Consider the following 26,798-nt stretch of genomic DNA (forward strand, 5'->3'; position numbering starts at 1 on the left):
AGGCCCATGCCAGGGTCTAGAAGGAGATGAAATTGCAACTGAGTGCTGGGCTGGGAGGAGAGATGGTTAAACCAGGGGGCCAAGGAGTGGGCTGAGCAAAGGGAGTGGTGGGGGTATTGCCATGGGGGTTGCGGGAGGCAAGGGGACATGGGCCAGAGGCCAGGCGGGCCTCAGAGTCGTGGCCTAGAGCAGGATCTCTGTCCAGGGCCTGCCAACTCATGTGTGGAGTGTCTGAAGAGGCTTGGCCAGGGGCTTCTGGATGGAAGCTAGTGGACAGAGGTCTGCTTGGCAGCAGGCTAGCCCTGGGCCCTGACAGCCCGTTCATTCCCCAAACCCCCACAGAGCTAGAGTCCCAGACGGACCGTCTGGCACCGGCCAATGCCTCAGTCCCATCGGGTGAGCAACTGCGCCGGGTGCTGGCCGAAGTGGAACGGCTGCTCCAGGAGATGCGAGCACGTGACCTGGGGGTTCCACGAGCAGCTGCTGAGGCCGAGCTGAGGGAGGCCCAGCGATGTGAGTGGGGTCCGCCCAGCAGGGCAGAGTGGGGAGGGCCCTGGGGCTGAGGCCAGCCCAGACTGGCGTCCCATCAGCTTGGCAGGGCGGATGGGGGCTGGCAGGCACTAGGGGGCACTGCCCGAGTGACCATTCCTACACTGGGCCTTGCCAGTGCTGGACCGTGTGCAGGAGCAGCTGACCAGACGCTGGGAGAGAAACCAGGCACTGGTCACACACACCCGAGACCGGCTGGCCCAGTATGAGGCTGGACTCATGGACCTGCGGGAGGCCCTGAACCGAGCAGTGGGCACCACAAGGGAGGCAGAGGAGCTCAACAGCCGCAACCAGGAGCGCCTGGAGGAAGCCCTGGTAGAGAGCTGGCCGCGCCCCTCCTCCTCCCTGCCCCCTTGGACTCTTCACCCCGTCACCCCCACCCCTTTACTTTCCACCTCACCTCTATTCTGTTACCTCCCACGCTCTCCCCATCATCTCCAGCAACGGAAGCAGGAGCTGTCCCGGGACAATGCCACTCTGGGGGCTACTCTGCAAGCTGCCAGAGACACCCTGGCCCGGGTCTCTGAGCTTCTGCGTGGCATGGACCAGGCCAGGGAGGTGAGCACCCCCCTCCCCAAGGGCTGCATACTCAGTGGGGGCGGGCACGCCCAGATCAGGTTTGAGTGAGCAGGGATGGGGACGAAGGTCCCCCCTTACATACTCCTCACCCCAGGAGTATGAGCACCTTGCTGCCAGCCTGGATGGCGCCCGGACACCGCTGCTTGAGAAGATGCATGCCTTCTCCCCAGCGAGCAGCAAACTAGAACTGGTAGAGGCCGCCGAGGCCCACGCATGGCAGCTGGACCAGCTGGCGCTCAACCTTTCCAGGTATGGGACCCAAACAGGATGGGTGGGGCAGAGCTGGTTTGCGAGAGCTCTTAGATGGAGTAGCCGTTGTTCCTGCAGGGCTGGGTAGAAGTTGGGGCCCAAGTTGGCAGACAGGAGCAGGAAAGGTACACTGGGTGGTGGAGGGTTATGACCTAGGCCGCGAGTCTGGGGCCAGCAGGCAGGCAGGCCCAGCAGCTGTGATGGGGAGGCCAGTGAGCTGGGCTGAGCCCGCACTCCAGCCTCAGACTTTCCCCGGCCTCCCCTTACAGCATCATCCAAGGAGTCAACCAGGACCGCTTTATCCAGAGGGCCATTGAGGCTGCCAACGCCTACAGCAGCATTCTGCAAGCCGTGCAGGCTGCCGAGGGCGCTGCTGAGCAGGCCCGGCAACAGGCAAACCACACGTGGGCGGTGAGGCCCTGACCCTCCCACACCCCCACACCCCCTGCAGCCCTGGCTGCAGCCCCTGTTCCTGGCAGCCCCTCCGGGCAGGGCTAAACCACATCCTATCCCCGCGTCTGCAGATGGTGGTGCAGCGGGGCCTGGCACCCCGGGCCCGGGAGCTGTTGGCTAACAGCAGTGCCCTGGAGGAGGCCGTCCTGGGGGAGCAGCGGAGACTGGACCTCGGTGAGTGTCATGTCCCAAGGGGCGTCCCGGCTCTGTGGGACTCTTGCCCTCCAGCTACGTTGTGTGGGGGTTCGTGGATTGTCACTGTGAGAGTCAGGATGGCAGCTGCCATGGGTGTTAATTTTCCCCACTGCCCCGGCAAGTCCACTCCTGGAGCCCTGCAGAGGCCTGCCCACCCTGACTTTGTGACAGGACCCCAGGACGTGGAAGGGCCCGGGGAGAGGACACGAGAACCAGCTGATGGTTCTGCTGTCCTGGATGAGGGTCATGTGTGTGCCAGGTCATGGGGAGAGGACACGAGAACCAGATGATGGTTCTGCTGTCCTGGCTGAGGGTGTGTGTGTGCCAGGCCATGGGCTAGGTGGGGGTGTGTGTGTGCACCCTCTGCTGTGAGCACCTCAGGGTGCTGGTGGCCATGTGCAGCGGCTTAGCTTTTCTGAGTCTCCATTGTTTCACCTATAAAATGGGACGGTTGCATTTGCTGTGGGCCTAGGAGGCTGCTCTGAGATTTGGGGTGCAGTGCTTTCCCCCAAGCCGATGGCCCTTGTGTCCAGGTGTCTCCCTCTGTGTGTGTGTGAGCCTTAGCACTCCCTGGTCAGGAGGACTGAAGTGGCTGTGCCTGTACTGTGCGGGCGGGGGCTCCTCAGGATTGAAGCCATCTTTCCCGCAGCGCGGGCCACCCTGCAGGACACTGGGACCCAGCTCCGCGATGCCCGGGCCAGGAAGGAACAGCTGGCGGCCCGGGTCCGGGAGGTGCAAGCCATGCTGGCTATGGACACAGGTAGGGTGGGTCTCCTCCCTGCAGTTCCCCCACCTCTTGTCCCCAGAGCTGAAGGGGCACCTACCCACATGGGCATCACCCCACCAGCCCTGCCTGTCCAGTGGGGTCACCATCCAGGAAGGGGGCCAGGGTAGTTCCAACCCTGGGGACTCTCCCCAGCCCTAAGGACTTGCTTCTGGTCGGGAATCAGACACCAAACAAACGGCACCCCCAACGTCAGCCTGGGTAGCAAGTGAACCCAGGAGGAATGGGGAGCATTTGGAGAGAGAGGACGCAGGGCGGGCGGGGAAGGCACAGGTGTTCAGTGGGCTCAGAGGTGGCGGCAGCAGCAGAGGTCAGTGTGGCTGGAGCTGGACGCCCAGACACCTCAAGGGTCTGGGGACCGGGGAGGCTCAGGGCACAGGAGGGATCCCTGCTGACTCGAGAGTAGACCCTGCCTACCAGCCTGGGGGCCACAGGGACTCTGGAAGGACCTCAGGAGAGATGGAGTGGCAGGGTGGGGGACTGACCAGGGGGAGATGAGGCTGAGCTGACTCAAGCAGGCCTCAGGGGACTCCACTCAGGCGTGTGGCTGGCACAGGAGGGCTGTCTATCTGGGAGGGGGTGGCGGGTGAGTCTCCACCGCCCTGAGGTTCTCATGAGGTAGGGGGAGCGGGGTTAATTCCCTGTTGCTGGTTCTGGCAGGGGGTCTTAGTGGTCTCCCCAGATAGGGATGAGGCCCCCCCGACTGAGCCTCCACACGGCCCACTGCAGATGAGACAAGCAAGAAGATAGCCCATGCCAAGGCCGTGGCCGCTGAGGCCCAGGACACGGCTGCCCGCGTGCAGTCCCAGCTTCAGGACATGCACCGGCATGTGGAGCAGTGGCAGGGCCAGTACAAGGGCCTGCAGAGCCAGGACCTGGGCCGTGTGGTGCTTGATGCTGGCCGCTCAGGTGGGTCCTGGGGCACGGTGCCCCGATGGTGGGTGGGCCAGGGTGGGCAGGCCAGGCACGCAGGGCCTCCTTCCCCTCCGTTCCCTGCCTGCAGTGTCCACCCTGGAGAAGACGCTGCCGCAGCTTCTGACCAAGCTGAGCCTCCTGCAGGACCGCGGGGCACACAATGCCAGCCTGGCTCTGTCAGCCAGCATCGGCCGCGTGCGGGAGCTCATCGCCCAGGCCCGTGGTGCCGCCAGCAAGGTGGGTGCGAGTGCCAGGGCCAGGTGGGCATCTGGGAGACCAGGAGGCGGACACTGACGGGCTGTGTGTCCCCACAGGTCAAGGTGCCCATGAAGTTCAACGGGAGCTCAGGGGTGCAGCTGCGCACCCCTCGGGACCTCACCAACCTCGCCGCCTCCACTGCCCTCAAGTTCTACCTGCAGAGCCCAGAGCCCACAGCTGGCCAGGTCACAGGAGACCAGTTTGTGCTGTACATGGGCGGCCGCCAGGTAGCAGGCGGGCTCTGCGGGCTGGGTGGAGCTGGGCGCCAGGCTGGAGCGGGTGGGGCGCCCGAGGCCTTGCCCCACTGAGTCTCCTGTCACCCAGGCCACCGGCGACTACATGGGTGTGGCTCTGCGGGGCCAGAGGGTGCACTGGGTGTACCGCCTCGGTGGGGCAGGGCCTGCGACCCTCAGCATCGACGAGGACATTGGGGAGCAGTTCGCGGCCGTCAGCATTGACAGGTGGGACACCCAGTCCCCACAGCACTCCCCCACCTCCGAGTGTGGCCACATGTCCACACCTCACCTCCCACCTCTGCCCTCAGGATCCTCCAGTTTGGCCGGATGTCTGTCACGGTGGAGAATCGGATGGTCCAAGAGACCAAGGGAGACACGGTGGCCCCTGGGGCTGAGGGGCTGCTCAATGTCCAGCCGGACGATTTCGTCTTCTATGTGGGGGGCTACCCCAGCAACTTCATGGTGAGCCTGGCCGGCCTGGGTGCACAAGCTGCCCTGCCCGCCTGTCCCACGAAGTCCTACTCAGTATCTGGCCTGGGCTCCCCCCTCGGGTCTGCCCTGACTGCGCACTGTGCCCACAGCCCCCTGAACCCCTACGCTTCCCTGGCTACCGGGGCTGCATCGAACTGGACACACTCAATGAGGAGGTGGTCAGTCTCTACAACTTCGAGAAAACCTTCCAGCTGGATACAGCTGTGGACAAGCCATGTGCCCGGTACGTGTGGTCTGAGCCGACCCTCACTCCGACTCTGCCCACCCTGGGCTGACCCTCCCACCTCTGACCGGCAGCTCCAAGTCAACCGGGGACCCGTGGCTCACAGATGGCTCCTACCTGGACGGCTCCGGTTTTGCCCGCATCAGCATGGAGAGCCAGCTCAGCAACACCAAACGCTTCGACCAGGAGCTGCGGCTCGTGTCCTATAGCGGCATCATCTTCTTCCTGCAGCATCAGGCATGTCCGCTGTCCATGCCCCTACCCTACCCCACCATCCACGCCCCCCGCCTGCCAGCTGTCCACACCCTCTCCCCTGCCCCCCTGGCTGTGCTGACCCTCCCCTTTCCCCAGGACCAGTTCCTGTGCCTGGCTGTGCAAGAAGGCAAACTAGTGCTCCTCTATGATTTTGGCGCAGGCCTGAAGGAGGCCGGCCCGCTGCAGCAGCCTCCGCCACAGCTGACTGCAACCAGCAAGGCGGTAAGGCTGGCTTCAGAGAAGGCCCTGGGTGGGGAGGGGCAGTGGGGGTCGCAACTCCCCTGAAGGTGCCCACCTGTGCCGGCGCCTCCCAGATCCAGGTGTTCCTGCTGGGGGGCAACCGGAAGCGTGTGCTGGTGCGCGTGGAGAGGACCACGGTGTTCAGCGTGGAGCAGGAGAACGTGCTGGAGCTGGCCGATGCCTACTACCTGGGGGGCGTGCCGCCCAGCCAACTGCCTGCCAGGTGAGCAGGTCTGGGGCGAGGGGTGGGGGTGGGAGGGCAGGGCCTGGGGAGGCCACCACCGCGGCTCATCCTGTGGACACTGGTGCCTGCAGCCTGCGGCAGCTCTTCCCCTCTGGAGGCTCCGTGCGAGGCTGCATCAAGGGCATCAAGGCCCTGGGCAAGTACGTGGATCTCAAGAGGCTGAACACCACGGGCGTCAGCGCCGGCTGCACCACTGACCTGCTGGTGAGCCCCCTCCCACCCCCGGCCGCGTGCATGCCCTTTCCGGCTGCCACCGCAGGCCCTCACAGTCGCCCTGCCTGCAGGTGGGACGGGCCATGACTTTCCACGGTCACGGCTTCCTGCGCCTGGCACTCCCCAGCGATGCCGTGCCCCTCACGGGTGACGTCTACTCTGGCTTTGGCTTCCGCAGCAGCCAGGACAGTGCTCTGCTCTTCCAACGAGAGTCCCCGGTGCGTCTGCCCCACCTCCAGGGCAGCAGGGTGGGGGCGTGTGGCCAGAGGGAGTCTGGGCCCCCAGCCTGGCTCACTGACCCAACCATGTTCCACAGGGTGGGCCATGCGAGGTGACCCTGCAGCAGGGTCACGTGACCCTCCGGCTGGCCAGGACTGAGCTGAAGACACAAGAGCGTTTTGATGATGGGGCCCCCCATTACGTCACTTTCTACAGCAACAACACGGGGTGAGCCTGGCTCACCTGGCCTCTCCAGGGAAGGCGGGGCAAATCTGAGGGTTTAGGGACAATGCACTGCGGGTTGGGTGGCAGGATGGGGAAACACCACTCTCCCCACCAGGGTCTGGCTCTACGTGGACGACCAGCTTCAGGAGATGAAGCCCTACCGGGGGCCACGGCCCCAGCCTCAGCCCGAGGGGCCCCCTCAGCTCCTCCTGGGGGGCTCGCCCAAGTCCAGTGACATTCGTAACTTCAGTGGCTGCATCAGCAATGTTTTTGTGCTGCGGTGAGCGGAGTGGGCATGAGGGGGGCAGTGTTTGCTGGCAAGAACCTGCTGACTTGGCCCCAGCCACTGACCTGCACCCCTCACCCTCCACAGGCTCCTGGGGCCTCAGCGCGTGTTTGACCTGCAGGAGAACCTGGGCAGCTTCAACGTGAGCTCAGGCTGCGCCCCAGCCCCTCGCACCCAGCTCCTGGAGCTGGTCCCGCAAGGGCTGCGGGCCACTGTCTCTCAGAAGGTAGGGTACAGGAGGGGTGTGGGCGGCGGGGCTGGGGTAGGCAGAAAGTCACCTCATGTCCCTGCACCCCCATCCGACCCCCACCAGGCTGCCCGCCGAAGCCGGCAGCCTGCCCAGGACTCTGCCTGCTTGCCACCTGGGTCCCTCAGGACCATCCGGGACGCCTACCAGTTTGGGGGTCCCCTGACCAGTTACCTGGAGTTTGCACATGTTCCGGCCTCCCCCAGTGACTGGTAAGCCTGGGTGGGGACCAGGGTGGGGGGTGCCACAGTGGGGTGGAGGTAGGGCACAAGGCTGATGCCCATGCTTGGCTTCCAGGTCACAGCTCTCCATGCTCGTCCGCCCACACGCCCCCCGAGGGCTCCTGCTCCTTGCTGTCCCTCAGACAGCCAGCAGCCCCTCCCTGGTTCTCTTCCTGAACCACAGACGTTTTGTAGCTCAGACCGAAGGCCCTGGGCCCCAGCTCCGAGTCCAGAGCCGCCAGCGTTCACGCACTGGCCAGTGGCATACGGTGAGGGACTGGGAGAGGGGACACGGGGTGGGAGGTAGCGGGGGCATCTGGGAACTCCCACCCTGATGTGCCTCTCCCCACCCTCAGGTGTCCGTGCGCTGGGAGAAAAGTCGGATCCAGCTGATGACAGACAGGGTCTGGGCCCATAGCCAGGAGGGGCCAGGCTGGCAGCACCAGGGGCAGCAGGGCCCCCGGCCACACACACTCTTTGTGGGGGGCCTTCCTGCCAGCGGCCACAGCCCCAGGCTCCCAGTGAGCACCACCTCGCCCAGCCTCCCACCCCTCCCCAGCCAGATACTGTCCACCTTCCTAGCACCCCAAGGGCCTGACCCCAGCCCACTCTGTGTTCCTACAGGTGGCCATCAGCAGCCCTGGGTTCAGGGGTTGTGTGAAGAGGCTGAGGCTGGATGGGCGGCTCCTGGGGGCCCCCACGCGGATGGCGGGGGTCACACCCTGCTTCTCAGGGCCCCTGGAGAAGGGCCTGTTCTTCACAGGCAGCGGGGGAGCCGTCACTCTAGGTCTGTCCCTGACTGGTGCCCTCCCAGTCCTCTTGGGGTGGCCGGGGGGGCAGAATAGTGATACCCAGAAAGGGTGGGGCCTGGGGCCCGAAGCCCTCCCCTTCTCACGGCCCCTCCTTGCAGACACCCTGGGGGCCACACTGCTCGACGTGGCCCTGGAGCTGGAGGTGCGGCCCCAGACAGCCACCGGCCTGGTCTTCCACTTGGGCCGGGGCCAGACGCCCCCGTACCTAGAACTGCAGGTGCTGGGGAAGCAGGTAAGACAGGTGTGAGCTGCAGCCTCAGGGTGGGATCAGGGCTGGCAGGGCCCTCCTGACCTCTCACACCCCCAGGTCCTGCTGTGGGCAAACGACGGCGCTGGTGAGTTCTCCACGTTGGTGACATGCCCCACAGCACTGTGTGATGGACGCTGGCACCGACTGGCAGGTGAGCTGGTGCCTCTCCCAGCGGGAGGTCGCGACACTCCTGACCCTCACCTGCTGCAGTCAAGCCTGGAAGGACTGACTCGGCAGGGGTCAGCCGCAGGCCCCCAGCGGGGGGGTGGCAGGGACTTAAAGCCAAAGAAACAGGGTGAACAGCCCCTGGCCCTGTGGCTTGTGCGAGTCCTCCCAGCCCGGCCACAAGGCAGCTGTGCTTGCAGTGACCAAAGGCGGGAACGTGCTCCGGCTGGAGGTGGACCAGCAGAGCAACCACACCCTGGGCCCGGCGCCAGCCACCTGGGCCAACGCCCTGGTGCCGCTGCATCTCGGAGGCCTGCCGGGTGAGTGCGGCCTCGGCCTGGGGGCGGGGGGAGGGGGAAGGCTGCCCTGGGCACCAGGCGCTGAGGTTGAGAGCGGGGAGCCCAGGCCTGATGAGACACCAGCCTCTGCTCCAACTGGGCCCTTTCCTCCTCTCCCTCAGAACCCTGGAAACGGCCTCCCTACAACGGCTGCATGCGGAATCTGGTGCTGAACCAGGTGTCGGTCACCTGGCCTCGCACTGCGGGTGTGCAGGGGGCAGTGGGGGCCAGCGGCTGCCCAGCCACGTAGCACAGCTACCCCCGGGACCCCAGCCGACAGCTCCAGCAGCCACACGAAGGGGTCTTCTGGAGCCCACAGGTGGTCTGCCCCATCAGGCAGGGTCTTGCCCCCCAGAACCCCCAGCCCCTCCACCCAGCGTGCAGATACCACCACCCTCAGGTGGCTCTTAGATGAAGTCTGTGTGTGTTTATCTAGACTCCAGATTCTATGGGTAATAAAGTCTTATTTCTGGGAGTGGTTTTAAGTTATATCTCACTTCCTAAAGGAAAGGGTAAATAACACTGTAAAATGGGGGTTTGTATTTTTTATCTTTCAATTTAATTATGAAATTTCCCTTCCACCAATATTCAGTAATAAGAAAGCTGTAAATCACAGGTCCCCCTGCTTCTTGAAACAAAAATTAAAAAGTAACTTGTGTAACTGAGTGTCGACTTTAAATGTAGAAAAAGAAAAGCAGCCCAGTGGGTCTGGAGGCCCGAGCCCAGCACGACTGTCCCTCTGAGTCAGAACCCAGGCCCAGAGCCGCTTCTTGCACCCAACTCCCGTCAGCCCACCTGGCACGCAGACAATCCAGAGTTGGCAGATAAAAGAAAAGACTTTTACTGATTAGCACGTTGGGGCAAAGGTGAGAGGGTGTGATCACAAACGCCACTACTGAGGCCAAATGACCTGGGGGTTGAGCCCTCGTGGCTGGAGGCAACCTAATCCAGGCTCATGTCCTCTTCTTCGTCCTTCTTGTCCTTCCCATCGCCCTCCTGCTGCTCGGGGCTGGTGCTATTCTGCATGGCTTTGGCAAATGCTTCCACGTCTAAAACACATTAAAAAGCCTGACATGACCTTTCCGGCCCGGGTCCAGCACTGCTGACTGGGGGACACGAGGGGAGAGCCAGGCGGAGGCCAGGGCCGTCAGACTAGGCGCCCTCTGCACGTGGGGGAAGCCCTCCTCTCCAACTACAAGGAGACCATCTCTGCCTCACCTGTGGCCGAGGGGCGGGGCGCAGGTACTTACCACCCTTGTTGGCAGCCTCCACAGCCTCCGCGGGCAGCCCAAACTGGCACATGAGGGGGCCCAGCTGCCCTGAGGCCAAGGCCGCACTGAACATGCCGAGGGCCTGTGGGAAGAGCCAGGCACCTGAGTCCATGAGAGAGCTGAAGGGGACCGCAGGAACCAAGACGCGTGGTGCCAGGGGCTGTGCTGCAGGCGGGCAAGTGTCCCCTACACCAAGCTTCCCGCAGGACACCTGGGCCATGTGTCTACCTGCTGGAACTGGGGTGAGGTCAGCGTGTTCTGGATCTCCTCTGCGGTCTGCGGCAGGGACTCCCCTGATGGCAGGTAGGGCAGCAGGCGCTCCTGGACATCCGCGTTGGCAAGGATGGGGGCCATGATCTCAGGTGTCAGCACACTGGCCAGGTCAACTAGGGCACAAGCAGTGGCCGTCAGCGGCTGGACACCAGCCAGGATGCCCATGCGAGAGGACAGTGACACTCAGCTGTGGAACTTCCGGGCGTGGTGTGGTGAGGTGAGGTGAGGCGAGAGAGGCAGGGGCAGAGGCTCAGTGTTACCTTGTTGGCCGCCTCCTGGCCCAGCCGGCACACTCATGGTAGCCAGGATGCTCTGCAGGTCGCTGAGCTGGATGGGCTGGGCGGGGCTGGCTGCTGTGCTGGCTCCGTCACCTGAGCTGGGCGCGGGGCTCGGGCTGGTCGCTGAGGCAGCTGCTGGAGCGGAAGGGGCTGGGGTGGCGCGAGTGGAGGAGGTGGTGGAGGACGGGGTGACCGCTGCTGACTGGCTCCGGGAGCTGGGGAGAGCGAGGGAACACTGGAGGGTGACATGCCTACAAAGGCACCACAACACATCCATCCTGCCCCAGACCTTGTGCTGCCAGGTCTCTGGGAGAAGTCTGAACCATGAAAAGGACAAGCCTCCCCAGGTGCCTACTCCGTCCTTCAGCATCTCCTATGCCCAGCCTCTGTGAAGGAGGAACACCTGGTGAAACCAGAGAGCCAGGGGTGAGGCTCACCTGGATGAAGAGCTGCTTGCCGGAGGCCCTCCGCTCCCCAGTAAGCTGGCCAGGCCCGGCCCGGTCAGGGCCCCCAGGCCACCTGCAAGGAGCAAGGACACACAATTCAACACTCAGGCCTGGCCGGAGGCCCCCTCCCCCACCACAGAGCAGACCCACCCAGCACTACAGCCCAGGGACAAGCAGGGGAAGAAGCAGAGCGGGCCTGTCTGCGGGGGCCCAGGGCTGGGACTCCTCAGGCGTGTTATAGCAGCTTAACCCACTAAATCTATCATTTCTCCATCCCATGACAATACCAACGCACCCCAGTTCAAGGACAGAGTCCAAATTCAGTACAAAGTAACAAGCGTTTCCCCAACAGACAAGCCAACCTGGGAGACCAGGGGGCCCAGGCAGGATCCCTGTCGCATGTTCTTAGGCCCTGCTCCTCAGCCAGCTGTGCTCCCCTGAAATATGGAACTGTGTCCTCCTTGGGGGCCCTGGAAGGCCTTGCCCACCTGGTGCAAGGTCAATCCCTAAGGCAAACCAGGCCCCTGCCCAGGGAAGCCAGCACACAGATATGGCTCTGACAGAGCTGATGAGAAGCCGCAAGCTGCCAACTCTGCTACTAAGGGGCTCCCAAGCCCTCGGCGTGTTACCCAGTCCTCCGAGGCCGGCAGGTCCGATGAGCTGCATGAGTTGGCTGTGGCTCATGTTCCCCAGCAGGCTCTGCAGGCCACCCTCCCCTGCAGGACAGAAGGTGCTCAGATTGGGGCTGCGGTGGCCAGGGGCCTCCAGCTGGGTCTGCCCCCACCCCTCCGCTGCCACCAAGGTCCTGGGGGCGGCCCCCATCTCAGCTGACCCTGAGCTGTGCGCTGAGTGTCTCCTGCCAGGAGCCAGCGCAATAGGGCTCACAGACGGGTCACCAACTGAAGACAGGAGCAGGGACCAACTCCGGAACCGCCCCAAGGGGCTCCTAACCTGGATCCTCCACCTCCGCTTAGCCACCGGCCCGCACCACCCAGGGTCCACGTCAGCGGAAACCGACTCCAACCTCACAGCACATCCGGGAAGGTGACCATTACCGCCCAGCGCAGACAGCTCGTGGCCTCCGCTCCCACTCGCCCCCAGGGCTCCGGGCATCGGCGGGTTGTTCAGATACTCGTTGACTTTCCGGCAGTGCTCCTCATCCTGGTCCGTCTTGGGCTCCTGTGGGGAGGACACAGCAACAGGCGCAACTGAGCAGCCCACCCATCTTACAGGTGGGGAGACTGACGCGCTAGGAGCACTTGGCACACAAGCAACCCTATCCTCCAGGATGAGGCTGTGTGACCGCCTTAAACCACAAATCCCGGATGTCCCTGGTGGTCCGGTGGTTAGGCCTTCACCTTCCACTGCAGGGGGTGAGGGTTCAAGCCCTAGTCAGGGACCTACGATCCCACATGCCTCAGGGCCAAAAAAACAAAATATAAAACAGGAAGCAATATTGTAACAGATTCAATAAAGACTTAAAAATGGTTGTCAAACCTTTTTTCTAATTAACTTATTTTTTACTGAAGGATAATTGCTTTACAGAATTTTGCTGTTTTCAATCAAACCCCAAGTTTAAAAAAAAAAAAACCTCAAATCCTTCAACACATGTAATGCTGTAAAATAACCCTGTTATCACACCACTGTCACCAACCAGCCCTGGCCTGCAGCCCTCCAGAGTTAGCTGGGCGCTGATGATGAGCACTTGGGCATGCAGGGGGTCATCAGGCAGCATCACCCTGAGGGCACCCCCAGAACTTCGAGACAGAGCACCCATGACTGGTACACTATCACCCAGAGACCCCCAGAGCACACCAAAGGGGAAGACACAAGACAGAGCCACCACACAGGGTTCACCCTGGCTTCCGGTCTGCGCTTATGACCCTGGAGGGGGCACTGGGAGACCAGCAAGTCACAGGCAGAGATGGGACCCAGCCCAGAAATCATTCCTGTAAGTGACCCAGGGATTTCCAGCCTCAAAAGGGCCCCAAAGCCAAGCTACACACTCTGGACTCTGGCAGAGCCCACTACAACAATCCCCCCTCACACCGCACCCCCACTCCCCACACACGGTGACACTCTTGAATCTTTTGGTTCCATGGCAAGTAGGGTCAGCACCAGCTGGTAAGGGAAAGCAAATTCTACCATCAGAACAGCTAATTCTGATAAGCTGGCACTTTTCAAAAATTGTGTTTGAAAATAAAGTAACATAGGTCATTCAAATAACAATATTTTCTGGGTACCTACTATATGCTAAGCATTGAGCCTGGGTCTCCTGCATTGCAGGCAGATTCTTTAGCACCTGTGCTACCAGGCAAATCCATTATTTTATACACTGAATAGAATTAGAAAACAGACCTAATTACTGCCTTCGTGGAATACGACTTGTATGTGAAGGGGTTTTGGGGGAAAAAAAAAAAACCCCACAGAAACCCAAAGGCCCCATGAGCAAATTTCTAACCTAATTTTATGACAATATTTTAAGAGAAAAAGTAAACAAAACCTGCATACCTGCATCCAGAAGAAGAGTCGTTTGGACCCTGCCTTAAACTTGAGCACGTAGACCCTCCCACTGGGGCACTGTGGCACGCGCTTGAACTCACAGTCATCGGGGAAGATGATCAGATCCTAAAGAGAGGCACTGCTGGGCCCCAGGACCTCCAGGAACACAGGCCGGGCCCGGGCCTGGGGTTGTGTGGCGGGCTGGGCAGAGGCCCCGGGACACAGAGACCAAGCCCCTCACCAGCAGGGTCTGTGCAGGGCAGACAAACAAGGGTCACAGGCACCCCAGGAGGGTCGTGAGGGCCAGGAGAGGGGCCCGGTACTGAACAGAGAAGGGGGGTTTCCGGCTCCTGGAGGATTTTTGATAGAGACGTTTTGGGAGCAACATTCCAAGATGAGTTAAAAAGTCAGCCCTGACCTGCTCCTGAACTTAACAAAAAAACGATACTGTCTGAATAAAATGACCGCTAAAGAAAGCTTTCTAGAGGGCTGTGATCAAGGTCAGGATTTGTACACTTTTTCTCCAATCTTAGGCACCTCATCTTCAGAACTTTACACGTACACAGGTGACAGAGGAGATGGACATGATCGCTGAGACTAGAAAGCCCACAAGCAGATCCACATACCCCACCAACACACTCCAAACTGTCAACCAGTTGTTTCAAGCCCAGAGCGCGGTGTCCTCCTGTAAAGACCACGCTGCCCTGACCATTTTGGGGCGGGGGGCGGGTAGGTGTCCTCAAGACAAGGTTCACTCCCAGACACTTACATCTTCCACGTTACCCGATGTCCTGTCTTTCCAGCAAAAGTGAATGAGGGAGTCATCCGTCTGCTGAATGTACACAAGCCCTTTCCGTTTATCTGGGGTGACGGTAGTTCCTTTTAATGACATTTTTCCGGCCCGAAACTCCACCAAATACTTGTTGGAGGACCCACGGGAGCCTGGCACCAGGCTTGGAAACAGAGCTCCTGAAGTCGTCATCCTAAAAGAAGCACCACCGCGCAGGCCCGGTCACGACCGCGGACACCCTAACGTCCTCCTCCAATGCTGCGCTCGAAGAGCAGAAGGAAAGCGCTTCTCGCAGCCGGGCCAGGCCTCAGACGCCCGACACCTGCGGCCAGCTCATTCCGGGGTGGGCCGGCCCACGGGGCCAGGTTCTCAGCTTCTGCTCCCGTTTCTCAAACCCCGAAATTTACCTGTGCATCTAAAGCGCATGGCAGCTGGGGATCCTCGTCAACACCATGTTCCGTACATTTTAAATAATCTATTAGCCTGCGACTCCGAAAGATTTAAAACCTCGAGCTGGGCAGACAGGCCGCTAACACGCTGGATGGCAGGCCAGACTCCGGCCTAAACCTCGCTGCTACCGGACACACGGCCGGTAAACTGCAGCGCGGCTGGCTCGCTCCCCTCGGACAGAAAACCCGAGCGAGCACCTGGGGAAACGCGAACCCGGCGGCCGGGGAGGACTTTGCGCGGGTGAAGACCCGCTCCCACCCGCAGGCCCCACCGCCCGGCACTCTCGGCTGCGGGCGCCGCGGGCCCGGGGCGGCGGCCGGGGTGCCCGGGAGCCCCCGTCCGCGCTTGCCCCCGGCCTCTGCGGCCCCAGACGACCCGGCGCCCGCCCGGGGACCGCCGACGTCGCAGGCCCCGCCCCCGACCACCCCCATAACCGTCCCCGCCCCCGACGACCCCGCACCTGGCCCGCGCCGAGACTCCGCCGAGAGGCGCCGTCCGGGTTCGCTCTTCCTCCTCAGCGCCTGCCGGGCCCCGCCGGAACACCCCGCTCGCCCCGCCCCGCCCGCCGCTCTCGCCGCTGATTGGGCTCCGTCAGGAGCGGGGCGGGCGCTAGTCTGCGGGCGATTGGCGAGGGCCGCCGCCCGTCTCGCCACCGGCCCGCCCCCGCGCCGGCGGCTCTCTTCCGGAGGAAGCGCGGGCCGGGGGCCCGCGGGCCAGAGCGGCCCCTATTGTTGCTGTGTCATAGGGGCGCGGCGGCGGCCCCTGGCGGCGACGCCGGGAACGGCGAAGCGGTCGCAGGCCGAGCAGCTGGCGTTGGATCTGGGACCGCGAACCGGGCGGGGGCGCCTGCGGGGCGCGGGGCAAGGTGTCTCAGGTGTGCTGACCGTGCGGGACGCCAGGTTCCTAGACCTGGGGAAGTAGTCGCCGGCTTAGGGGGAGGGATGTCATAGGACGGCGGGGCCGTGCGGTGTCTTCGAGTCCCTGGGGGAAAGTGACTGCAGCCCTGGACTCAGGTGCGTGGGCCCAGCGTCCTCCTGACGAGCGGTGGTCTCCTGGGAGCCCGTGCGACGCACAACGCCGCTGCCCTGCGCCCCCAGACCCTCTTGAGAACTACCCTCCATCCTCCCTGTGCCCTGGGGGTCCCCCAACCCCCAAAACAGTGACGGCGTGACTGTTTCCCCATCCTCCCCAGACCCCCTATAATCTGCCGACAAGGCTGCTCCTTCATTCCTTGTCTGGTGTGTGATGTGTGCAGTCTGAACCGAATGAAATCAGCTGTCCTGCACACACTGGAGGAGGGAAACGGAAGCGCGGCCCTCCCATTCCTTTACTTCCCTTCACTTACACTTTGTAGTTTCTGCAGAGCAGCACACACACCTGGAGCCCATGCTACACATGATGTGTGACTCCCCGCTCCAAGAGGCAAGGCCATCCTCAATTGTGTGGCCACCTCCATGCCCGCTTGATTTACCATCAACCCAGAGGAATCTGCTTCCCTTGTAGCTCAGTTGGTAAAGAATCTGCCTGCGATGCAGGAAACCTGGGTTTGATTCCTGGCTCCGGAAGATCTACTGGAGAAGGAAACGGCAACCCAGTCCAGTATTCTTGCCTAGAGAATCCCATGGATAGAGCAGCCTGGCAGGTTACAGTCAATGGGGTTGCAAGAGCAGGACACGACTTAGCTGGCCCCTACCACCACCACCACCACAGAGGAACCTGGTGGGCTACAGTCGTCCATGCGGTCTCACAAGAGCTCGCCACCACTTAGCGACTAAACCACAACCATCATGAATACGTAAAATCCATTTTTAAGCTTTTTTTTAAAAAAAGGTATAAAAGTGAAAACTATTCTTTTATTCAGCATTGTTTTAAGATGTATCCATGTTGACACATGCAGCCCTAACCTAGTCTGTCTTACCTCCTGTGTAACATTCTGATGGATAAAACACCGCAAGTTCTGTACCCATTGCTTTGTGATCTAAAGAGTCTCTATTTTTTTTTTTTTTTTTTTTGGTTTGGAAAAATAGAGCTCGTTTTCATTTTAAAATATTTATGTTGATAAGAAATGTTTTTATAATTAATATTTAAAATTTCTAATATGGTAAATATCCATAGATAAAACTCATGTATGCAAAAGCTCTATGGGGATCCTTGATAGTTTTTGAGAGTCTAAAGAGTTCCAGAGACCAAAGTGATGGGAACAGAGACCCGTGAAGAAATTCAGTGGCCTGTGACTGGGGTCACGACACCCGCAGCAGTACCATCCCGCGCGCTCTGTGAAACCAGAAAGAAGACAGTAAGAAAACCACCTGGCTTCCCTGAGGAGGGACTGGCAGGCAGGGGTCACTGTCCAAAGTCTTGGGAAGCTCAAAAGCTGCCAGCAGGGGCCATAGGGAAAGCAACTTTCTAGAACCTGAACACCCTTCTGGGCAGTGACTGCGGTGGGGCCTCAAATGAGCACTTCCTTATCCCAAACTAAGGGAGCTTGTGTCCTGGGAGGCTCAAAAGAGAAAGCTTTATACACTTTCACTGGTTTCTGTGAAAAAACCAGTAAGGAGACAAGCTACCGGTAGATGGCCATCAAGGAGGCCAGTCCATGTGCCCCCTCCCCCCACCCTCCACCCCAGTATGGACTCTGTGAACTGGGCCCCACAGCAGAAAAAGCAAACCCAGCCCCTCGCCCTGAGCCTCGACACCCTCCCCCAGGCGAAAGGCAAGGGCTGCAGTGGCTGTGGGCGCAGGGACGGTCGACAAGGAAGCTGGCGAAGAAGTGCCCAGACATCTCCTAAGGAGGATGTGCAGATGGCCTGATGTGCAGGCAAGGATGGTGGACAGCATTATTCATAAGGGAAATGCAAATTAAAACACACGGATTAGAATGGCTTAAAAAAGGAAAAGCGACAGTACTAAGTGCTGGGGAGTCTTTGGTGCTGGAAATACAAAATGGCCCAGCCACTTAAAAAAACCGTTTGGCAGGTGGCTTTTGTTGTTGTTTTCTTTTTCTTTAATTATAGACTTTCTTTTTTAGAGCAGTTTTATGTCCACACCAAAACTGAACAGAAAGTACAGAGTTCCCACACACCCCGTCCAACAGCCCCGCCACCACCCACATCCCCCACCAGAGCTGTGTGTTTGCTACAATCCATGCTCAAACGCTGGAGAAGGAAATGGCAACCCACTCCAGTATTCTTGCCTGGAGAAGCCCATGGACAGAAGAGCCTGGAGGGCTACAATCCATAGGATCGCAAAGAGTCAGACATGATTGAAGCACTTTAGCACATGCTCATATGTGGACACATCACGTCACCAAGTCCAGAGTTTACATCAGAGTTCACGCTCCGTCTTATACATCCACATGTTCAGACAAATGCTTAGTGACGTATGTGCATCTTTACAGTGTCACACAGAGCATGCTCGCCACCCTGAAAAGCTGATGTCCTCTCCCTGTCCTTCCCTCCCTCTTGCTTAATCCCTAGCAACCACTGATTTTTTTTCCAGTTTTTTATTATGGTAAAATGACACATAACAGAAAGTTTACCATCCTAATCTCTCTTTAAGTGTTGAGTTCAGTGGTCGTAAGTACATTCATGACATTGTGCAGCTATCACCACCATCCATCTTCAAACTTCTCATCTGGGAAAACTGAAACTCCATCTCCATTAGACACTGACTCCCCATCGCCCTCTTCCCCCAACCCACCACCAGTCTACTTTCTGTCAGTATGAATTTGACTGCTCTCAGCACCTATCAAATTATACAGTACTTGTCTTTTGTGTGACTGGCTTTTTTCACTCAGCATAATGTCCTCGGGTTTCATCCATGTTGCAGCATGTGTCAGAATCCCCTTCCTAAGGCTGAGTAATCTTCCACTGTAAGTATGTCTACACCACATTTTGCCTATGCGTTCATCAGTGCAGGGATGCTTGGGTTATTTCCACGCCTCAGCTATTGTGAATAATGCTGTTCTGAACATGACTTCCCGGGTGGAGCTCATGGTAAAGATCCTGCCTCCCAATGCAGGAGACATGAGAGACCCTGGTTTAATCCCTGGGTCAGGAAGATCCCCTGGAGAAGGGAATGGCAACCCATTCCCGTATTCTTGCCTGGGAAATCCCATGGACAGGCTGCAGGCTGCAGTCCCTGGGGTCGCAAAGTGTCTAAATTTTATTTTATTTTTAAACTTTACATAACTGTATTAGTTTTGCCAAATATCAAAATGAATCCGCCACAGGTATACATGTGTTCCCCATCCTGAACCCTCCTCCCTCCTCCCTCCCCATTCCATCCCTCTGGGTCGTCCCAGTGCACCAGCCCCAAGCATCCAGTATCGTGCATCGAACCTGGACTGGCAACTCATTTCATACATGATATTTTACATGTTTCAATGCCATTGTCCCAAATCTTCCCACCCTGTCCCTCTCCCACAGAGTCCATAAGACTGTTCTATACATCAGTGTCTCTTTTGCTGTCTCGTACACAGGGTTATTGTTACCATCTTTCTAAATTCCATATATATGCGTTAGTATACTGTATTGGTGTTTTTCTTTCTGGCTTACTTCACTCTGTATAATAGGCTCCAGTTTCATCCACCTCATTAGAATTGATGCAAATGTATTCTTTTTAATGGCTGAATAATACTCCATTGTGTATATGTACCACAGCTTTCTTATCCATTCATCTGCTGATGACCATCTAGGTTGCTTCCATGTCCTGGCTATTATACACAGTGCTGCGATGAACATTGGGGTACTTGTGTCTCTTTCCCTTCTGGTTTCCTCAGTGTGTATGCCCAGCAGTGGGATTGCTGGATCATAAGGCAGGTCTATTTCCAGTTTTTTAAGGAATCTCCACACTGTTCTCCATAGTGGCTGTACTAGTTTGCATTCCCACCAACAGTGTAAGAGGGTTCCCTTTTCTCCACACCCTCTCCAGCATTTATTACTTGTAGACTTTTGGATCGCAGCCATTCTGACTGGTGTGAAATGGTACCTCATAGTGGTTTTGATTTGCATTTCTCTGATAATGAGTGATGTTGAGCATCTTTTCATGTGTTTGTTAGCCATCTGTATGTCTTCTTTGGAGAAATGTCTATTTAGTTCTTTGGCCCATTTTTTGATTGGGTCATTTATTTTTCTGGAGTTGAGCTGTAGGAGTTGCTTGTATATTCGCGAGATTAGTTGTTTGTCAGTTGCTTCATTTGCTATTATCTTCTCCCATTCTGAAGGTTGTCTTTTCACCTTGCTAATAGTTTCCTTTGATGTGCAGAAGCTTTTAAGGTTAATTAGGTCCCATTTGTTTATTTTTGCTTTTATTTCCAATATTCTGGGAGGTGGGTCATAGAGGATCCTGCTGTGATGTATGTCAGAGAGTGTTTTGCCTGTGTTCTCCTCTAGGAGTTTTATAGTTTCTGGTCTTACGTTGAGATCTTTAATCCATTTTGAGTTTATTTTTGTGTATGGTGTTAGAAAGTGTTCTAGTTTCATTCTTTTACAAGTGGTTGACCAGAGTTCCCAGCACTACTTGTTAAAGAGATTGTCTTTAATCCATTGTATATTCTTGCCTCCTTTGTCAAAGATAAGGTGTCCATATGTGCGTGGATTTATCTCTGGGCTTTCTATTTTGTTCCATTGATCTATATTTCTGTCTTTGTGCCAGTACCATACTGTCTTGATAACTGTGGCTTTGTAGTAGAGCCTGAAGTCAGGTAGGTTGATTCCTCCAGTTCCATTCTTCTTTCTCAAGATCGCTTTGGCTATTCGAGGTTTTTTGTTTTTCCATACAAATTGTGAAATTATTTGTTCTAGCTCTGTGAAGAATGCTGTTGGTAGCTTGATAGGGATTGCATTGAATCTATAGATTGCTTTGGGTAGTATACTCATTTTCACTATATTGATTCTTCCAATCCATGAACATGGTATATTTCTCCATCTCTTAGTGTCCTCTTTGATTTCTTTCACCAGTGTTTTATAGTTTTCTATATATAGGTCTTTAGATTCTTTAGGTAGATATATTCCTAAGTATTTTATTCTTTCCATTGCAATGGTGAATGGAATTGTTTCCTTAATTTCTCTTTCTGTTTTCTCATTATTAGTGTATAGGAATGCAAGGGATTTCTGTGTGTTGATTTTATATCCTGCAACTTTACTATAGTCATTGATTAGTTCTAGTAATTTTCTGGTGGAGTCTTTAGGGTTTTCTATGTAGAGGATCATGTCATCTGCAAACAGTGAGAGCTTTACTTCTTCTTTTCCAATTTGCATTCCTTTTATTTCTTTTTCTGTTCTGATTGCTGTGGCCAAAACTTCCAAAACTATGTTGAATAGTAATGGTGAAAGTGGGCACCCTTGTCTTGTTCCTGACTTTAGATGAAATGCTTTCAATTTTTCACCATTGAGGATAATGTTTGCTGTGGGTTTGTCATATATAGCTTTGATTATGTTGAGGTATGTTCCTTCTATTCCTGCTTTCTGGAGAGTTTTTATCATAAATGGATGTTGAATTTTGTCAAAGGCTTTCTCTGCATCTATTGAGATAATCATATGGTTTTTATTTTTCAATTTGTTGATGTGGTGTATTACATTGATTGATTTGCGGATATTGAAGAATCCTTGCATCCCTGGGATAAAGCCCACTTGGTCATGGTGTATGATCTTTTTAATGTGTTGTTGGATTCTGATTGCTAGAATTTTGTTAAGGATTTTTGCATCTATGTTCATCAGTGATATTGGCCTGTAGTTTTCTTTTTTTGTGGGATCTTTGTCAGGGTTTGGTATTAGGGTGATGGTGGCCTCATAGAATGAGTTTGGAAGTTTACCATCCTCTGCAATTTTCTCGAAGAGTTTGAGCAGGATAGGTGTTAGCTCTTCTCTAAATTTTTGGTAGAATTCAGCTGTGAAGCCGTCTGGACCTGGGCTTTTGTTTGCTGGAAGATTTTTTATTACAGTTTCAATTTCCGTGCTTGTGATGGGTCTGTTAAGATTTTCTATTTCTTCCTGGTCGAGTTTTGGAAAGTTGTACTTTTCTAAGAATTTGTCCATTTCTTCCTCGTTGTCCATTTTATTGGCATATAATTGTTGATAGTAGTCTCTTATGATCCTTTGTATTTCTGTGTTGTCTGTTGTGATCTCTCCATTTTCATTTCTAATTTTATTGATTTGATTTTTCTCTCTTTGTTTCTTGATGAGTCTGGCTAATGGTTTGTCAATTTTATTTATCCTTTCAAAGAACCAGCTTTTGGTTTTGTTGATTTTTGCTATGGTCTCTTTTGTTTCTTTTGCATTTATTTCTGCTCTAAGTTTTAAGATTTCTTTCCTTCTACTAACCCTGGGGTTCTTCATTTCTTCCTTTTCTAGTTGCTTTAGGTGTAGAGTTAGGTTATTTATTTGACTTTTTTCTTGTTTCTTGAGGTGTGCCTGTATTGCTATGAACTTTCCCCTCAGGACTGCTTTTACCGTGTCCCACAGGTTTTGGGTTGTTGTGTTTTCATTTTCATTCGTTTCTATGCAAATTTTGATTTCTTTTTTGATTTCTTCTGTGATTTGTTGGTTATTCAGCAGCGTGTTGTTCAGCCTCCATATGTTGGATTTTTTAATAGTTTTTCTCCTGTAATTGAGATCTAATCTTACTGCATTGTGGTCAGAAAAGATGCTTGGAATGATTTCTGTTTTTTTGAATTTACCAAGGCTAGCTTTATGGCCCAGGATGTGATCTATCCTGGAGAAGGTTCCATGTGCGCTTGAGAAGAAGGTGAAATTCATTGTTTTGGGATGAAATGTCCTATAGATATCAATTAGGTCTAACTGGTCTAACTGACACGACTAGAGTGACTAAGCACACACAAACATGACCGAACAAACATCACTTCAAGGCCCTGCTTTCAGTTCTTTAGGGGTAAATACTCAGAATGGAATTGCTGGATCATATGGTAATTCTATTTTTAATTTTTTGAAGAACTGCCATACTGTTTGCCACAGTGGCTGTACCATTTTATTCCTACTAACAGTGCACAAATCTTCCTGTTTCCCCACATCCTTGCCCAAACTTGTTGTTTTCTGGGTATTTTGTTTTTTTTATATACTGGCCATCCTAATGGGTGTGGTATCTCATTGCAGCTTTGTTTTTCATTTCTCCAGTATTAGTGATGTTGAGCATGTTTTCACATGCTTATTGGCCATCTGTTTATCTTCTTTGGAAAAATGTTTATTCAAGTCCTTGCCTATTTTTGAATCAGCTTTTTTTGTTGTTATTGAGTTTTAGGAGGTCTCTGTATATTCTAGATATTAATCTGTTATCAGATGTTTGATTTGCAAATATTTTCTCCCACTCTTTGGGTTGCCTTTTTACTCTGATGCTAGTGTCTGATGCACAAAATATGTTTCAATTTTCATGAAGTACAACTTGCTTATTTTTCTTCTCTTGTTGCCTGTGCCTTTGGTGTTATAGCCAAGAAATAATTGCCACATCCAAAGTTGTGAGCTTTGTGTTCTATCTTTTCTTCTAAGAATTTATTGTTTAGGTCTCACATCTAGACCTTTGATACATTCTAATTTTTGTAAATGGTGTGAGATCAGGGTCAACTCCATTCTTTTGCATATGACTGTCCAGTTTTCCCAGCACCATGTGTTGAAAAGACCGTCCCTCCTCTCTTGAACCTTGCCATTAAACTATGTATGTTGATAGTGATGATGGTTACAAGATGGCGTGTCAACTGTACACGAGGGTGAGTGTCACTGTGTGTCAAGGTTTGAATTCCACTTCCTCCACTCACCTGCTCTGAAGCCCCAGGCAAGCCCATCTTCCTGCACCCCCTCTTCCTCCTCAGTGGGCGGGACTGGATGGTAATTTTGGGGGTCAAGCGCCCAGGACACCAGGCTCAGGCTCTGGCAGGCCTGGGTGCTCTGTGGTCCCCATTGTCAGACATGGTGGCCATGGTGGAGGCCCTACATCTATGTACGGCATTCCCAGGGCATTAAAGTTGTATGAACAGTCTGTCCCTCTGCCTGGAACTCTTGTGGCTACTGGATAGCTCAGCCTTCTGGAAAGCACACAGCCACTGGGCACCTCGAGCAGCGGTCGGGCACAGGGACCACCGAGTCAAGCTGGCTGACACCGTGTTCTGGGTATTTCATTGCTTCTGGCAATGGGCTCCAGCCCCCGGAGAACCCAGACCCCTTCCTCCCTCTTGCGTGCCCCTTAGCCCCCTCTTCACTGTAACAAGCAGTTTTCTGAAACAATCTGTTTGCTGGGCCAGTCCTACAGGACTACAGTCCAAACATCTGTCACCTAGTCTCCAGGACACGTCCACAGCCAATTTGCAGTCCTTTCCAGAGAGGCCAGAGCAGCAGACAGTGAAGAAGTGTTCAGTCCAGAACAAATGTCAGCTGCCGCCCTTTGCAACAAACTCTACTCAAAACCAGGGTTTAACATCTATCTCCACTGACCTGTCCAGTCCTCCCCCAAATCTGCGAATGACTGGTTCTGTTTATATGGATAAATGCTGACCGTTACTACATATTATAAAATTATGACAGTAAAGCCACTTCATTACGTGTTTCTTGCCTGACCTTTTCCTGCTGCGCGGATGGGATGAACTGTTCCTGCAGCGATGGAGGGAGGACCCCATCTGTGTGTTGCCAGGGAGCCCTTCGCCAAGCCTCTGGTCCAGGACAGCCAGTTCAGACAGGGGGAGGAACAGGGCCTCCAGTCAAAGGCTGACTGTCCAGGAAACTTGTACCAGGAGATTTTGAAATGGTGTCTTCACTTTGTGAAACCCTTATGCTGAGAACACACAGGATAGTGAAGCCCAAAGATGACGAAGATCGAGGGAAAGGCCGCCTAATGTCCTGCAGTGGGTTACAGGCCCTTCTGTCAAGGGACCCGATCTTCATGCCCACTTTGGACACAGGAAGGTCCTTCAGAAGATGAAACCAGGTCCAGCAGGAACTTTCTATTGACTGGACTCTCCTGTGAGGCTGACAGCTCCCCTCAGGGCACAAGGCTTCACTGAGCCACGCCTCCCCTCCTGGCACAAGGGTCGACAGGAGGCAAGAGCTATCCTCACTTCTGATTTTTGAAAGCTTGTTAGCATTGTAAATGGCAACCCACTCCAGAATTCTTGTCTGAAGAACCCCATGGACAGAGGAGCCTCGCAGACTCCTGTGTCCATAGGGTCGCAAAGTGTCAGACAGGACTGAAGTGACTTAACATTAGGATTGTAAATGATGTCTTCCTGGTGGATGCTCGAGGCGAACTTGTTCTCCTCCCAGGACCAGGTGTCCTGAAAGAAAGCCACCTGCCACGGCAACCTGAGGGGCTGGCTGGCTGAAAGATTCTGGGCCTTTTTCTCATTCTGATTTCCTGGCCTCAGGGCCAGACAAGGATGGCGACGCCTCTGGCTGGACACCTCCACACTCCCTGCAACAGGTGGCCGGCAGCATCAGCAAGGGGTGTCCGGACACCTAGAGGCTGTCAGCGCTGGGCTAGGTGCTTCTCCCCGAGTGTCAAGCAGGAGGATCCTTTCAGGAGCCCCAGCATCACCTCTGGGGACAAGGTCTGAAAGGGAGATACTGCTGAGAACACAGTCAGAGCTGCCCCTCGGGGCCCTGCTGGTGCCATTGCCAGCTCCGTTTGCCTGGGGAGGCTGTGATGACACCTGGTCGTGTGTGGCCAATGCCCTGCACAGACCTGTGAGCCTATGAAGGAGCAGAGGTCGGCCTGGCACCTTCGTTTTCCCCTCATGGAGCCACCACACTGTGGGGTGGAGGGGCCTGGCCTTCAAGGAAGCCTGCAGTGGCCAAACATGGCACAGCCTATGAGGGCTGGGCCCGCTCCTCTGATGCCTTCTTGTGACTGGGGGCCGCACCCGGTGAGGAGCCTGCCAGTGCTGGGGCGGCCCTGACCCTTGACCCCACCAGGGAGAGCAGCACCCAACCTGGAAGGGACCAGCCTGTGCGGCTCAGGGACCCAGACACTGCATTGGCCCCAGCCCTAGATGGCCTGAGAAGTCCGGCCAGCTCCAGCGTGCGTGCCGCAGGTCCATCGGCCACCATGTCGCCTGCGTGGCCGGCTCCCCAGTGGCTCTCAGAACCATTCACTGAATCAACAGACGCAGAAATGAACCTTCAGAGGGAGTGGAATCAAAGCCTGAAGGTCTTTGGGTGAAGTGGGTCCTACTTTTCATCCCACAAGGACATTCCAAGTTATAAGGTTGCTCTGAAAACCATCCAGGCCCTCCATCCAAGCCACGATCACACACTGGGGGCCCTCTACAAGGCCATGCCTCCCACACACCGGTCATGGGGGGTCGTCTCTAAAAAGCAAATCCCACGGAAACACTTTTATTAAAGAGAGACCCCTGACATCCCAGAGCATCACGGTGGCCAAGCTGAGGGGCAGCTCTGGTGCGTGTTGAAAACTCATGCTGCCCGCACTTTCGGGTCCCAGGCCATCCTGCCCTTTCGCCTTCCACTTGAATCAGGCTTGAAGGAAGCGGTGGTGGGGACTACGCTGTGGGATCTGACCTCGGGGAAGACTCAGGGATGCAGATGAAAGCGTAGGTCGCTCGGTCATGTCCGACTCTGTGCGGCCCCACAGACTGTGTAGCCTGCCAGGCTCCTCTGTCCATGGGATTCTCCAGGCAAGAATACCGAAGTGGGTTGCCATTCCCTTCTCCAGAGGATCCTCCTGACCCAGGGACTGAACCTGGGTCTCCTACACTGCAGGCAGATCCTTTACTGTCTGAGCCTGCAGGGAAGTTCTCAGAGATGCAGACCTTGCAGCAAATTACTTGAGTGGTGAGAAACAGGACAATCCATGAAAGCTGTCAAATTGCCCTCAACACCACTGCTCTACACGTGCCCCGGGTCCCCCAGCCTTACATTCCCCGGAGAAGCAGTTTGTTTCCGTTGCCGGCCGCCACTAGGGACGCAGGACTCCCGATGCTAATGACCAGGTGTGTCAGCACCTCCTCTCTGCAGAGCCTGAGACCACACACGCCTGGGGCCTCTGTGTGGTCTGGGGGCCTCTGCAGGTTTTGGGGACCCGGCTTGGGTCCCGCCAGGCAGATGCCCTGGAACTCGACTGTGGCATCATGCCTCCAGTTTCCAAAGCTACAGAATCAAGCCTTCAGAACAAGGGTTCAC

The 26,798-nt window shown here is 55.8% G+C and overlaps 2 protein-coding genes across 2 annotated transcripts in view; one reads left to right on the forward strand and one right to left on the reverse strand.

Moving 5' to 3' along the window:
- LAMA5 (laminin subunit alpha 5) overlaps positions 1-9,401 on the forward strand; it is a 52,223-nt gene extending 42,822 nt beyond the window's left edge. The window contains exons 52-80 of the mRNA XM_055544514.1: positions 343-513; positions 668-864; positions 991-1,107; positions 1,223-1,377; positions 1,647-1,788; positions 1,902-2,004; positions 2,675-2,785; positions 3,539-3,718; positions 3,813-3,961; positions 4,039-4,209; positions 4,307-4,443; positions 4,527-4,680; positions 4,800-4,933; positions 5,008-5,170; positions 5,285-5,410; positions 5,503-5,651; positions 5,744-5,876; positions 5,957-6,103; positions 6,202-6,332; positions 6,445-6,609; positions 6,703-6,841; positions 6,929-7,074; positions 7,160-7,352; positions 7,440-7,604; positions 7,708-7,870; positions 7,994-8,127; positions 8,203-8,296; positions 8,511-8,630; positions 8,771-9,401. Of these exons, the coding sequence (XP_055400489.1) occupies positions 343-513; positions 668-864; positions 991-1,107; positions 1,223-1,377; positions 1,647-1,788; positions 1,902-2,004; positions 2,675-2,785; positions 3,539-3,718; positions 3,813-3,961; positions 4,039-4,209; positions 4,307-4,443; positions 4,527-4,680; positions 4,800-4,933; positions 5,008-5,170; positions 5,285-5,410; positions 5,503-5,651; positions 5,744-5,876; positions 5,957-6,103; positions 6,202-6,332; positions 6,445-6,609; positions 6,703-6,841; positions 6,929-7,074; positions 7,160-7,352; positions 7,440-7,604; positions 7,708-7,870; positions 7,994-8,127; positions 8,203-8,296; positions 8,511-8,630; positions 8,771-8,898 (4,217 nt within the window). The 3' untranslated portion in view covers positions 8,899-9,401. The remainder of the gene's footprint in view (positions 1-342; positions 514-667; positions 865-990; positions 1,108-1,222; positions 1,378-1,646; positions 1,789-1,901; positions 2,005-2,674; positions 2,786-3,538; positions 3,719-3,812; positions 3,962-4,038; positions 4,210-4,306; positions 4,444-4,526; positions 4,681-4,799; positions 4,934-5,007; positions 5,171-5,284; positions 5,411-5,502; positions 5,652-5,743; positions 5,877-5,956; positions 6,104-6,201; positions 6,333-6,444; positions 6,610-6,702; positions 6,842-6,928; positions 7,075-7,159; positions 7,353-7,439; positions 7,605-7,707; positions 7,871-7,993; positions 8,128-8,202; positions 8,297-8,510; positions 8,631-8,770) is intronic.
- Positions 9,402-9,465: 64 nt separating this feature from the next.
- Positions 9,466-15,274, reverse strand: ADRM1 (ADRM1 26S proteasome ubiquitin receptor). Its single transcript, XM_055544515.1, has 10 exons — positions 15,119-15,274; positions 14,188-14,401; positions 13,428-13,544; positions 11,972-12,095; positions 11,546-11,632; positions 10,908-10,989; positions 10,453-10,685; positions 10,148-10,305; positions 9,899-10,001; positions 9,466-9,697 (listed from the first exon to the last, which is right to left on the reverse strand). Exons 2-10 carry the CDS (start codon positions 14,398-14,400, stop codon positions 9,591-9,593), a joined length of 1,224 nt encoding a protein of 407 aa, XP_055400490.1. The 5' UTR covers position 14,401; positions 15,119-15,274; the 3' UTR covers positions 9,466-9,590.
- Positions 15,275-26,798: the final 11,524 nt, after the last annotated feature.

Source organism: Bubalus kerabau, chromosome 13 (genome assembly GCF_029407905.1).
Source record: "Bubalus kerabau isolate K-KA32 ecotype Philippines breed swamp buffalo chromosome 13, PCC_UOA_SB_1v2, whole genome shotgun sequence".
NCBI lineage: Eukaryota > Metazoa > Chordata > Mammalia > Artiodactyla > Bovidae > Bubalus > Bubalus kerabau.